The following is a 14,289-nucleotide window of genomic DNA, read 5'->3' as shown; positions in this document are numbered from 1 at the left end:
TCTTCCTGAGATCAGCGGTTGAACAGGTGGAGGAGGTGTTGACACCACATTTTTCATCACATAGGGTCCAAAGAGACTTGTCTTCTGTGAACATTTCTGCGATACCAATTCCGGGTGGGATTGTGTGGGATAAAGTGATGTTTGATATATACGGTCCCACTGAGATAATTCAAATACCGTATGTCCTAAAGTTATCTATGAATGATATAGTTATACCAGGCATTGTTTCTGATGATTGGGATGTGAAAACAGTGGATTCAATGATGACAGAATTGCAATATTGTACTGTTTATGAAAATGAAGATGTTTAACAGTTTAAAGACCATTATGGTGACATGTTTTGCTATAATTATTATGGGCACCATTTCATCCACAAATCATGTAGTCCATAATCAATATTTGACTATACACAATGGGAACATTGCCCGACTCCCCCTAAAGGGAGTTCCAAAACTTATTTTGATAAATTTACGTATTGTTCTAGGCATCTTCAAATGAGTGCTAAGTCATATTATTTTCGATTAACGCCATCTAAAGATAAACAAATGTTGTTGACTAATACGAAATTCATATTTTTCGGATTCCTTTGTTTCCCGGCTGTCAGTTGAAGGTTATGAATATTGGTCAAAAAATGTTGATTTGAAAAGTGTTTGGGGAACAAAACATTGGCAAACGAGGGGTAGAGAAACATTGTTTAACGTGTGTCTAATTCCCGTCCAAATGATTTATTTAAATGAAACAGTACAACAGACTAGCTGTTTGGGCTTAGCCACGATCAGAGAATTGAACTTGCCTGAAATACCTGTCCCTGCAAAATTTAATAACTGGCAGAAATACGTCAATGCCACTTTTAGTGAACTTACAGATTGGGTCCATATTGGTACATTTAACACTTCATTGACACGTCCAGGTGGGTGGTTATTGTGGCCAATAGACACAGAGTGTCATCCACGTTTTGTTACCTCCTCGGGGGGGGGGGTTCCGGACGAGTAGGTCAGACCCTTGCTGTATATCGCCAGAACATGCTGACATAATTACTACATATAGTGTGGGAAAATTGTGCCAACAATGGTTAAAATCATCCTCGCTAGATGCAGTTAAGACACATCTCACTCTCATGTCTAATAACACTGACTTACAGGAATTTTTGTCAGGCCCGAAGATACCACGTAGGAAGCGTTTCTTGTATGAATTATACAATGAGATATGGAAACTTTCCCAACAAGAGGCTGCAGCCCGGTTAAGGCAGATAGATCAGGAAGATCTGAAAGAGGCATTAGCTGTTGTAGATAATGGAATTCACACTTTATCCGACCGGATATATACGATTAGCAACATTGTTTCTTCTGCTATAGACATTATACGATCTGATAGGTCTTCTTTATATCATGGGCAAAGTCAGACCACGTCCATTATGCAGTTGGGTTGGACGCTTCAGACGTTGAAGGCGGGTCGCGTTCCGTGGCAGCACATCAGTGCCAGGGAAATATTATTTTCCTTTAATTTAACGCGACAACAACAGCTAATGGCTAAAAAGGAGGCGACTTATGTCATGCTCAATATTGAGAAGTTAGAAAGATTGCCTTTTACCGTGGCTGAGGTTCCCTCTGAGGAGTGGTTAATACATGGGTTATTAATCTGCCTATTTCTACATTACAGTTCACTTCTTTTCTGAAACATGTTCCAGTAGGCAGATACGAGAAGTTGGGATCTAGTTACATCCATGAGGTGTGGGAGCTTCCCTTCTTATACAACTGTCTCAGTGGTATGAGAGAAGTCTTTTTAGCTGTAGTGAATGCGAGACTTCAGTCAGCCATTCGATGATTTGTAAGCAGCTGTCCTTGCATGGGGCGTGTAATGCCTCGGTTGCGAACTTGACTTGCTATCTGAAGGGAGTTCCAGTCCCCTTGATTAAAAGCACATTCCAGATGCTTTCAAACGGCAGCTACGTCCTCCTCAATAGTGAAGACTGTTGTGGCATGCGGGCCGGAATAGTTTACGTTGTTTCGGTCACTAAGGTCGTTACTTGCTGCGGAAGTGTGTTGTTTCCCCCCACTAAAATTAGGGAGGTAGCAGATATTTGGCCTCACATTGCTACTTCCAAGGTGAATTTCGACAAGTTAAGTAGACTGAAGGCTTTATTGTTTCAGAAGCATGTGGCCCTTACATCTGCACGCAAGACCTACGCACTTCAGGTGGCAAGGTCATCTGCGGAAATACAGTCCCTGTTAAATACCAACTTTCCGAGCCACTTTGGTGAACTCGTGGGAAGTATATTTAATGCGTCCAGCACGGATGAATTAGCGTATTTTTTTTTAAAGCCGTTGGTTTTGGTTTCGTTCATACCTTCTCTTCCATGTTCGGTTTGATACCTTTGGCAATTCATTAAATTTTCGGAAGCATTTTTGGGGGATTTCCGATAACTTTGGCTTTATTAGCCGGCATTTTGGTGTTGCTGTTGTTTTTAAGCAATGGCTGTTCCGCCACAACAAGGGCGAATGTGGGTGCTCCCATCAACGCGGCTGTGTCGTGAACGCATAATGCAGCACTTTGGAGCAACACTCCTGGAACATTTGGGGTGTGACTGGTCTCTGACATTCAGACCGGTTTTGGATTGTGTGCAGCCTGTGTTTCGGTGCCTTTGGTGCTCTTTTGAACATGCACTGGACGTCTGTCTCTCACAGCAACGCCCCCCAGTGGTTGATGCTGAGCTGTTGATGTTCCCGATGAGGGCTGATTACCAGACATGCGCACTGCAGCTGCGTTTGCTTCGAGAAGCTAATTACGAGATACCCTTCCTGGAGGAAGTTGATATTAACTTGTTTACAGGCTCTGCAGGGGATGCCGCATTGGTTGACGCTGGGGCTTCGTAACACACCTGCTCCTTAATAGTCTCTGGCGTGGATTTTCCGGTTTTGTCATCTGCCGAAGTGGAGACTCTCCTGCTTTCCATGACAACACTTTCGAATTGAATTTTTTTAAATTGACTTTGTGCTTTGAGATTCGGCATTTTTGCTGCATGCTTACGTTTTAAATTTAGGATTAATATGCTTTGATGTATACTTGTTAAAATGTGATAGGGTTTTAATTTTTAGCTTCGGCTTAAACCACTTTCTACTGACAAGGGGAGGGTGTGGGGTTGCCATTTTTATTGTAGCTTTATGTGCGTTAGCTTAACGTATTAGGCCTCTGTGCACTTTGCCCTAGATGCATTTTATTTTATCCTCACACTGTTATTTTACAATAACCAGTTTCACGGTCTTGTTTTCTTTTCTTCTATCACACTGTTTAGCTTACTTCAGTGCTGTGTTCGCAAACAATACATTCTTGCTCACTCTGTGCTTCAGTCAAGAATACAGTCTGGTACATTGCCTATAGACGTGGTAGAAGTTTAGTCTTTATGGTTCGTAGACAGTACACATTCTTATGCAGGAATATCGGGGTGTTAGTTCACATCAATAGTATAAAAACAGTTTCTAGTCCCAGTACACGTAAGAGGGAGATTCCGACCAGGAACCCACAACTAGATTCTGACTGCCCTGTTGCAGATGCTGATCCAGATCACAGGCCTTTGCTCAGGTATGAGGGTTGATGTCCTTCCGCTGAAACCAGAAAGGCAGGTTTAGAGCTTCACATGCTGTGCTCGAAATATAACTTACAGAGAGCATAATTTAGTTACAATATGATAGCCTTATTTTTATGTTTCACTTTCCTCGTTACTATTTCCATCTTACTGTGTTGTATGGTTCTGTTTTTTGCAGCTCACGCCTTATCTAAAATGCAGTTGTTTTATTAAACTAATCTTTAAAACTCAAACTGCCTTTGTCATTTATATATGAGACCGCACGTTGTATGAGAGAACTGGTTGTAACCTGAGTGACCACGACTTCCCTGAGAAGTACTAAGATTTCATGCGCTCGGGAGAGATGAGGCAAAGCTAGTTAGCCGGAGCATAACCCGGATTTGGGGTGACAAGGGTCCTTCATTAGACTTAGTCCCCCACACTGTGAACGATCTTGCTGCCCAAAAAATCCAGTAGTCTCATTAGGATAATGAGAGCCTATGCAGCACCAGTATCTCCAGTGAGAGGAGGAATTAGAGGGTGAAATAAACTAGGAGGCTGCCAAATGGAGCGCTCTTGCTGTGCTGTCCATAGTACGTGCCTGCAGTCCAGATTAAGCTACACCCCCATTGTCTCTTTGGCACAGGCTGTACTTGTTAAATGAGATCACAACTGCCATGCTGGATGTCAATGATTTTAAGATTCACAGGAAGAGAAGTCATCCAGCTGAAAAATCAGTTTGAGATTCTGATCCATGAACCTTTCCTTCTGATGCAGTCTCCTATCAAAACCGACCTAAGAGCTGCTGTCCATTATTTTACCTTTGAGCCTGGACAGCAGTTCTCCAAACAGACCGCAAGTTTATTTCCCATCTAAAACCTTTCCCCTAAATACTGTGTGCTGCGTAGAATGCAGAGGTATGCAAATAAATAATAAATCACTGAGAATGCTGTGTGTATGAGATGAGCAAAAAGAGAGAATGCTGTGCAAGTGAGAGCAGGGTACAAAGATTTTTGGAGACAGGAAAAAATGAGCATCTCATCCTTCCAATACAGGTTTTATTGTACTGAAGAAACTAGTAAAGTGTGTGATTTCTTTTTTTTTTTGTTGTGTTTTTTGTTTTTTTTTGTTCTTTCGTTCTGTGGCCACAAATACACACACGCTCTCACATACATACATACATACATACATACACACATACATACACACATGCATGCATTCTCTCTCACACACACACACACACACACACACACTCTCTCTCTCACACACAAACACACTCATATTTTCCAAAACATGTTTAAAAATTGGGTTGTTACTGTATTTCAGCACTTGGTGAGTACACATACTTGCATGCAAAACAATGCTTTGTTTCTACTGGCTAACAGTCTTGTATATGTATTTTGTTTTGGTTTTTTTAGAATCAAGATTTCCTCTTGCATATGCCACTTGCTAACAGCGGACCGCAGCAGGAATCTTTAGGAGGTGGGAGAATTACTGTTGGTGCACAGAGTGGCCCATCTTCTTCAGATCTCAATAATACGACAACACCAGACGTAGCTTGCAACTGCGAAGCATGTAATGAACGAAGGCAAGTTATTTTCCTCATGAAATGTAGAAATGAGAATTTAGCGTACAACATGGTTGTGCAGTGTCAAATATGTGATGTGCTTTAATATAATTTGACAATCCAAAATAGCTATGTGACCCATCTGACCTTTATGGTAGCATTGTATAGCACAGTCATGATTCTTTATAGCCCTGGCAGCATTTAACAGCATCCTATCTATGCTATCTTTGCGGTGAACAAAGCATTCCATCTAACTCATTTTTTATGTACCATCCAAATTGACACTTGGCACACCTCACTGCGTCTTACTAAGGATTTGTTTTTTCATACTTTGGTCCATGTCACCGCCTTGAGGGGCTGACCACATATGTGTTGTGGACAGTCTTTCCATTTGGGTATTGATTATCTAGTAGGACACATACAAGTAATAGCAGTTTAAGCAACACCCACTGTAAAATGTTGCTTTTCTTGATTGGCTTTATGATACCATAACTACATTGACATGACATTTGGATCATTTAATAATTTGGGGCACTCTAAAGGGGGATGCCTCTACTCATTCTGCTCACACATTTTGAGATTGCATCACATATCTTTTTGGAGAATGCCGAAAAGGGAGTTTATATTTTGTGTGAAAGATGTTGTTGCTAAGAACTATGGTATGTTAGAGCACCTAATAAGGCCCCTGACCTGGCTTATCCCTACTGAAGGAGGCAGTAACAGGATTGGTCACATACAGATGAGGAGCTAGTACTCAACAGTGAAAGTAGTGTAGTTTCAGGCCACCTTGCCATGATCATGTAAAGGAGATTTTTTGGACTAGGTAAAACTAATGGTCCTCGATCATAAAGTGATGACAGTTTTCAAAGTACATTTCTTATTAGCATAGATCAGTGTTGCTGTCACTAGCCTGGCTGCCTGATAGGCACCTGGTCTTGATGGGCTCTTACTTGACTTGTACAAATCATTTGTGAAACTACTGGTGTGGCAGCTCTTTAAGGAGTACTCCTAAGACTTGGTCACAGAGTCCCTGGTATTTTGCCTCTGTTGTCATAGTTCCTCTTAAATCGAAAAAAACAGATGGAGTGATGGAGTGCAATTCTTAAAGTCACTTATCACTCCTGAATGAAGACAATAACATTCTTGCCAAATTATAGTTACTAGACCACTCGCCTGCCTTGTGACGTGGTTTTGTATTAGCGAGGTTCATGCAGCACAAAAGTCCTTAGAATATAAACTGAGGTGAGTGGTGTTTATTAACATGGTCCTGAGTCTTCATACTGTTATGGTTTCTTATGTCGTACTAAGCGAGATGCTGTTCTCCACAAATCATACTGGAGAGTGAAACTAGAGATTATCCTTGCTGCTCCCACTCTTGATTGTGTTGGGGTTTGTACAAATTGGTAGTTTGATTAATCTACTTATATGGGACCTCAACTCTGGTGTTACACAGCAATAATACATTATCAATATTGCATGCTCCTTTCTGAGATAACTGCCCTCACGCAAATATTTGTTCTGCAAGTAATGTGAAATAATTCCAGACTTTCTTCTTACCCTAATATGAAATGAGTTGGGTATACACTTTTGGTGAATCGTGCCCTTGAAGAAAGTGCTATACAAATGGTATTATGGACAAAATCTGATATGATTGCTGTAAGAGGTCTCTAATATTAAAAATAAAAAAAATCTAATTACTGTACCTACTCTTGGATCACTAATCTGCGCTTCTGACCACCTTCTGTTTTCAGAAGGCAATCATCTCTGGGATTATTTTGTGTGTTGGATGGTAACCGTGCCTATTTTAGTTGTGACACAAAGATCAGACTTTAGTCTGTGGGACCGCTGCGACCATGACGTATGGCTGTTTTACTCAACCTTATAAAACCAGTATGCCATGTATTTGTTCAATTTTCTGTGACATGCTGAAATTGAACATTCATGTACTTATTCCTTTAAATGCCTCCTGAATGGGTTAAATACAGTTACTGCTACCTGATATGTCTTGCAACAAAATGCTTTTTGGTGGAAATTGGTTAAGTTCCAAGGGTCCTAATTCTTGTATCACTACTTCCCACTCTTATCTGCTTGAGATGTGGTAATATTTTTAATTTCTCTCTAGTCAATTGTGCATGACTGGCTAGATGCTTACTCTGTGATTTAAATGCTTGCTGCTAGGATAGGCTCTGATTGGATGTTCACTTTTATTATTTTAAGGTTGAAATATAATTAAATTTTGGTAATTGTAATACCATATACCCTTGGTAATATCAGAACTGCGTCATGAACCAATGTGTAGAAAATAAGCTTGCTAATGTTAAAATTAAGTCACATAAGGGTATAGTAAACTTGAGCAATGTTTTCTATGGGTAATGGAAATTAAAGCACAATCTGCACCACAATAAAAAGCTAATTAGGCTGAAGTCATACAGTGGTTGCAAATGTCTGTACTACCAAATCAGTCAAGGCTACTCACTAAAAAATGTGCCGTAGCTCTGAATTTTGTTCCAGTCACTGTAGATGGACCATGAAACTTTGAAAAAGTATCTACTATAGTTGGTTCATATTTCTGAAGGAAATAGGCTTCCTTCTAAACCGTTTAATAGGTTGCTAATGCCTTATGACTGTTGTATTTGAGCTACACTGATAGTTAGGGAAGGAATGGAGTATGGTAACTTTACTAATTCTCCCTCAGAATGGCTGTGTTAATACATTTTTTGGCTAGCTGTTTTCTTTACCTATGCCATTCAGTTATGCAGATATATCATTCCATGTGAGTCGTATTTTTGTGGCTTAAATATTAAGGTGTCCTCAAACTGAACTGATGACCTGGCCTGCAAGCGTTACATTGGCCATTTCCTTTTTTGATACAAGGTCCCATTTTATCACATTTGTTCAATAGATGTATTATACTATTCAATTTGTTCTTTGCATCCCATCACGTTAACACTTGCCTTTGAGCAGTACTAAGCAGCTTTTTCTGACATATTGTACTTGATTTAAAAGCTTTCTTCGCATCTTTTAAACTTGGTGTTCTTAGGGTCACTACCGTTTTTACTTTAGAAATTTAAATTTCTATTAAATTTTTTTTCCCAGAGAAATTTCAGCAGAGACTGAACGAGAATCTCATCAGCTTCAGAATTACTGGTCAGAAGTAAGGTACATGGTCCGCTGTATATATCGACAAGCTGGCACTCCACTTGCAGATGACCAGGACCAATCCTTGGTGCCAGATAAAGATGGAATGAAAGATTTGGTTGATAGGTACATATTTCCCAGTGGTTTGTGTGCAGTGTTTCACATGCCATGATTTTATTTGTCATCCTCTAACGTTAAGGAATTTCCATCTTCAGTAAGCATAGGTTTGTCTATGTAAAGTGACCATTTAAAATATGTAATGACATCTGGAAGCATGAAACTTATCAAAACTGTGATGTGCTGTTTGCTCATTTTAAATTTTATAGTTGAAATCTCCTGTTCCTTATTAGCCATGCGCATATGCAGTAATTGGAGAGTTTCGTCAGATGTTTATTTTTGTATTATGGACCTATATTAGAACTGTTATTTACCATATAAACCACTAGAAAAGCATTCTGGTTTAATGTATTATTTTAGTGTTGACAGTAGGTGGAATTGGTGTTATTCCTGACAACATTAACCACACTGTAATCTCATTTTTGCTGCTTTTGAAAGCATACCCTTCATCAAAAAAATGTTGATGGTGTTTTGTAGCATGAAACTTTTCTTGATTCACTTGCTGTCCATTATTCCGCCATCTGGTGGTTGGGAATTTCAACTTTTAAATTTGGTGTTTTTTCGCGCTGTATACTGCTAATACAGGGCTCAAAAAATCCACTTGCATTGGCGAGTCTTATTTGATCAGGTCGAGCTATTTTTAATACTTACTCATCCCTTCTGGTGAGTTGACACTGAATAGGTGTTCTGTTCAGTTGAAAAGTGGAGGGGCAATAAAAGATGCCTTTAAGTCTTATTCTTATGTCACATTTGCTCTGTGTTCACACAGAGGTCAAAAGTAAGTTTTTCTTACAACTAATTTTCCTTCTGACTGCAGAGTTCAGGTTTTACCTAACACACAACATTTAAATGACTAAGTCAACTGAGCAAACATTTCATAATATATTTCAGTAGTTGTGAAAGCCCTTATATATTTGTGTAATGAAATAAATATTTTAATAGATGAATACAAATTGGAATACTTTACTATATAGTTTTATGAGTAAAGCTGCAAGTTAGTGGAGCGTTTTTTCAACATTTCTTGGAAAGTTAGTGTGTAGATGACTGTTACCGCATCATGGTTGAGTAATATATTTATTAAAATTTAGTGTTTATACAAACTGAGAAACACTCCGGTCCTGATGGCAGTGTTAGTTAACTAAAAAGTCCTAGGTTATGTGGGCTAGATCTCATGGTTATGTGGGCTACATTCTTGTGATGCACTACCAAAAGTAACCATTTCTCATCATCATGTACAGTGTCTCTAAAAGCAGATTACATTCTGAAACTTGCAGTTTTACATGCTTTAAGATGATGTGCTGGCCTACATAATTCTTATGTGTTAGGGAAATATAAATCTTAGAAGTACTTAAGTGGGCATCAGAAGAGACTGCAGCAGGTCCAAAACAGCTTTCAAAAACGATCCAATGGTTACATCTGCATTATGGCCCATGCCTCGTTTACTACTGTATTTTAATATGGTCTTAAAATACTAACATATATGCAATAGTACTGTTGATGTTTGCTGGTCTTTTGCACAGATAAGTAAACACATGTATGTTCATTATTTCGTTTTTTTTTCAAACTGCTCTTTAGGTTCGAAGAATGTGCCCAAGTCTGTGTAAGGCGTATGTCAGAGATGGCATGCATAGGTTATAACAGAGGTGGTAACTCTACCATTAGCCCGGGGCCATGACACTACCCTGCCCAGAATATCTCGTAGTGCCTATTGATCTTACCAGCCTTCTCACTTCTTCACACTTAGGCCATCTCTAGCGGCAACATGGCTTCAGGTGTTGACTGGTGCCTTCCCTGTGTCATCTGTGCACTTCCAAATCCCCCTCCCCATGCTGGCCTAATCAGCACAGAGGCCTCTTTACATGTGGCTCCTCTCAGCGTTTGGCATCTAAGAATTCTGAGCATGTGCTGGGAAGCACTTGGTGCTCATCCATTGATGCCCCTGTTTTTCCACGATGCCCCTGAGTGGGGGCGCCCATCTGCCCACTCAACCACATGCCTGCCTGCCGTCAGAGTCCGGGCACCACAGGGTCGTTCACGCCTGTGGTGCCACTTGTCTGGTGAGGGTGGCACAGAGCAGAGGGAACACATTCTGGACATGCCTGCTGCCAACCTGGACCGATCATCAGCAGCAGAAGGCCTGGGAAAACAGCAAAAGGTGCCGGATCCATGTGAGGCTGGACCCGGCTCTTGCTAATTTACCTGCCCCGCCAACCGGCTGATGATTGAGCAGCCTATCTGATAATGAAATATATCCTAAACTGAAATCTGCGTCACCATAGGAACAAGTCATATACATCGGTCCCGCAGCAGGCAATTGTTGACAGGCAGGACCAGCACTGAGAGCAGTATTTCATACATTAAACTCCACACCCGGGCTGCAGCTTTTAAAGTGCCTCTTGAATGCGTTAGTCTAACCCTGACGTGTGGTGCTTGGCAGAGCTGCTACTTTGCATTGTCTGTCATGCGTCCATCCTTTGCCGCAGATGCCCCTTCAAGTACAATAGTGCAAAATTTGAGTCTGTGATTTCCAGTGCTTTGCACTGGCACTAAACTGTCAACTTGTTATACAGTCCACCACAATCCAGACTCTTCACCGCCTCCCTTCAAGGCATCAAATCAGTGCGGGGATGAAGGCCCTGAGCATCTTTGGGGAATTGAAACTGTGGCAGCTGCAACCTTCACAGGAACTCAGCGGCATGCCTCGGAGCACAGTCTCATACAGAATCCCACCTATTAACTTCAGTGAGCATACCTGACCTTGCTTCTACCTGCTGCTGAAGCTCGCCAAGCCTTATTCACTTTTTGCAAAGAAGATATTTGGTTTCACATCAAGGGGCATAGAAGGAGACGTCCAGATGCCAGCTCAGCCCACTATAAAAGCCCTGCTGCCCCATCAGTCGGTAGAAGCTGACGTAAGATTTCTATCCCGTCAGATAACACTGAAAGGAATGCACGAACACAGGTTTGGACCTACAAAGTATCCCTGTGTAGCAGGCAGAGGAATTTAAAATATAACTTATTTTTCATTGATAATCTATTACTATTGTTGTACAGATTTGTGCCAAACATGGCACAAATCAGATGACAGCAATATTTTCATGTAGTTCATTTATATAATTTTCCTATTGGAAAAAATAGAGGCACTGCTGAAGTTGCTGTCTAAGAAGTACAATAAGTGTACGGAGTGCATTTTGTGAACTTCTTATCCCAAAGAAAAATGTTATGTTGCACCACAATCTATAGCTGATGACCTTGCAGGATGTCATTCCTGTGCCCAAACAAGAAGACTTCTTGATGATGTACCTAACTGTGTATTCCCACATTCTGGCCACCTACACTCTGAGTGTTAAGTGTTATAGGTTTTAATGACTGCTGTTTGGAATAACGTTTGTTGTAGAGCGTTTACTAAATGCTTGCGATTGTAGGAGCACATCATTAGCAATAGTTCTGTGCCCATAAATGGACAACTGGTTGGAGAACGAGAATTAATTTTAGCAACGTCGTGTCTGTTGGCTTTCACAGCTTTTAAATATCTTTATAATTTTGCTGACAGTGCATATTTGAACAACATATAAGTGCATTAAACCACCTTTTTGTTTTGCAATTACTCTAGAAGAGAAAATGGTGTTATGAGATCTGCCATTTTTATTTTCTTAATGAAACTCACCACAATGTAGTCTATTATGTTTATCAGACTATATGAGCTTTTGTGCACTAGTTAACATGCAAATACGTACTATACCAGTTGTTTTTTTGTGATATTGTGGTTTTTCGCCTTAGTCTCATTGATTCCCTAAAGGACTTATTATGTCCATGATTGTTATGTCTATGATGGTCTAGTATTTGGTTGAAACCTACAATCACGTTAACTGTTAATTTTCTATGTGCAGGCTTTGTGAGAGAGATCCTTATCAGCTGTACCAGAGGTTGGAGCAGCAAGCAAGGGAGTATGTCCTGGAAATGAAGGTTCGTTTGCTCAGGCATTTGTCTTTTGGAACAAAAGTAACTTCATCGGTTCCAGGACCACCACAAGCACATCAGTTCATCTCATTGCTTCTTGAAGAATATACAGCACTTTGTCAAGCAGCACGTACAATCAGCACTTTCCTTTTCACTCTGGTAAGGCAACTTTTTTCTCAAGATGATTAATAGAAATAATGAGTATTAATTTATATTTATTGTAGTCCTGAGCAGGATCCATTCTATTGATTATTTGATTTTGGAGCATATCACATCTCTCATGTGGTATTCTATATCACTCAAACTTTTTTAATTTGGCTGCCAAGCTCATTTTTATGATTTAATCCTGAAGTATCACTTATTTCTTATAATAATATAATGCAATTGCTCTGAAGAGTGTTGTACATTCATATGTATCCTTTGAAAGATTCAAGTTTTGTCCACACATTATTTTTCTGTTTTGCAGCTAACTAGCATATTTTTAATATACTTTGCTTTTGTCTGATAGTTAGTTGTGGCTATAAACCCAAGTGCATTCCTTTAACTACCCTGCTTACATAACCCAAGGCCTAAAGGTGCTATACGATCGTTTTAGGGTAGGGTCTTTCAGTTTGGGTTCTTTTTGACTTATAGTTAGGGTTTTTTCTGTAAATATGGATTAAGATTGAGTGCCCTGCAGAACTATTTTTATAATTTCAGTCATAGGTTCACTGATTCTGAAACTGACTTTCATTCCTGTGCAAACGTTATCCAATCCTTCCTTTCATTGTTAAATTTGTTTTAAAAGCATATTAGACAGCGCGTGAGCTGTCTCTTATGAAATACGTTGATGAACATCAATAATACATAGCGGCTTGGAAGTCCACCTTTTGCTTACCATTGGTTAGCTTTCCTTGTCACTCATTTGCCTGCTTCTTATTCCTGTTTCTTCTTGTAAGTCTTGTATTTATCCCTTCCATGGAGCATTGCCCCTTTACATAGCTTGTGATTAGTTGCCTTCACTGCTTCCACTTTGTGGTTTCTGTAACTTTTTTTTTCTTTTGTTTTAAGCACTGCATGAGTGTGTTTTTGAGCTATCTCCTTAATGTGCTTCTCTTCCCCTGCTTTCAATGTTGATCTCACATGTGTGGTCCTCTGCATTGTTTCCCCCCACCCATGCCTTCTTCTCTAGCTCTTGCTGCTTCTTCACCAACCCCAGTGTTTCTGTTGTGCCCCTCCCACCCTCTGTGTGATGCTTCTTTGCATGCTGCTTCTGTGCCCCCTCCGGCCTTTCCTGTGTTGCTTCCGTGCCCCCCTCTAACTATTCCTGTGTTGCTTCCATGTCCCCTCTTGCCCTCCCTGTGTGGCTACCGGGCCCCCTCCCTGTGTGGCTACCGGGCCCCCTCCCTGTGTGGCTACCGGGCCCCCTCCCTGTGTGGCTACCGGGCCCCCTCCCTGTGTGGCTACCGGGCCCCCCTCCCTGTGTGGCTACCGGGCCCCCCTCCCTGTGTGGCTACCGGGCCCCCTCCCAGTGTGGCTACCGGGCCTCCTCCCTTCCTCCCATTGTGGCTACCGGGCCTCCTTCCTTCCTCCCATTGTGGCTACCGGGCCACCTCCCTTCCTCCCATTGTGGCTACCGGGCCTCCTCCCTTCCTCCCATTGTGGCTACCGGGCCTCCTCCCTTCCTCCCATTGTGGCTACCGGGCCTCCTCCCTTCCTCCCAGTGTGGCTACCGGGCCTCCTCCCTTCCTCCCAGTGTGGCTACCGGGCCTCCTCCCTTCCTCCCAGTGTGGCTACCGGGCCTCCTCCCTTCCTCCCAGTGTGGCTACCGGGCCTTCTCCCTTCCTCCCAGTGTGGCTACCGGGCCTTCTCCCTTCCTCCCAGTGTGGCTACCGGGCCTTCTCTCGCCCTCCCAGTGTTGCAACAGTGATCCCATGTGACCCCAAGGGTGTTGCTTCTGTGACTC

General features: G+C 41.4%; 1 protein-coding gene across 5 annotated transcripts in view; it reads left to right on the top strand.

Moving 5' to 3' along the window:
• FAM193A (family with sequence similarity 193 member A) overlaps positions 1-14,289 on the top strand; it is a 306,086-nt gene that overhangs the window by 56,229 nt on the left and 235,568 nt on the right. For all 5 annotated transcript variants that reach the window (XM_069203630.1, XM_069203636.1, XM_069203652.1 and 2 more), the window contains 3 exons: positions 4,981-5,150; positions 8,226-8,393; positions 12,275-12,503. In XM_069203630.1, the coding sequence (XP_069059731.1) occupies positions 4,981-5,150; positions 8,226-8,393; positions 12,275-12,503 (567 nt within the window). The remainder of the gene's footprint in view (positions 1-4,980; positions 5,151-8,225; positions 8,394-12,274; positions 12,504-14,289) is intronic.

This window comes from Pleurodeles waltl, chromosome 1_2 (genome assembly GCF_031143425.1).
Source record: "Pleurodeles waltl isolate 20211129_DDA chromosome 1_2, aPleWal1.hap1.20221129, whole genome shotgun sequence".
In the NCBI taxonomy this organism is placed as follows: domain Eukaryota; kingdom Metazoa; phylum Chordata; class Amphibia; order Caudata; family Salamandridae; genus Pleurodeles; species Pleurodeles waltl.
This window is presented reverse-complemented; position numbering and strand designations above follow the sequence as displayed.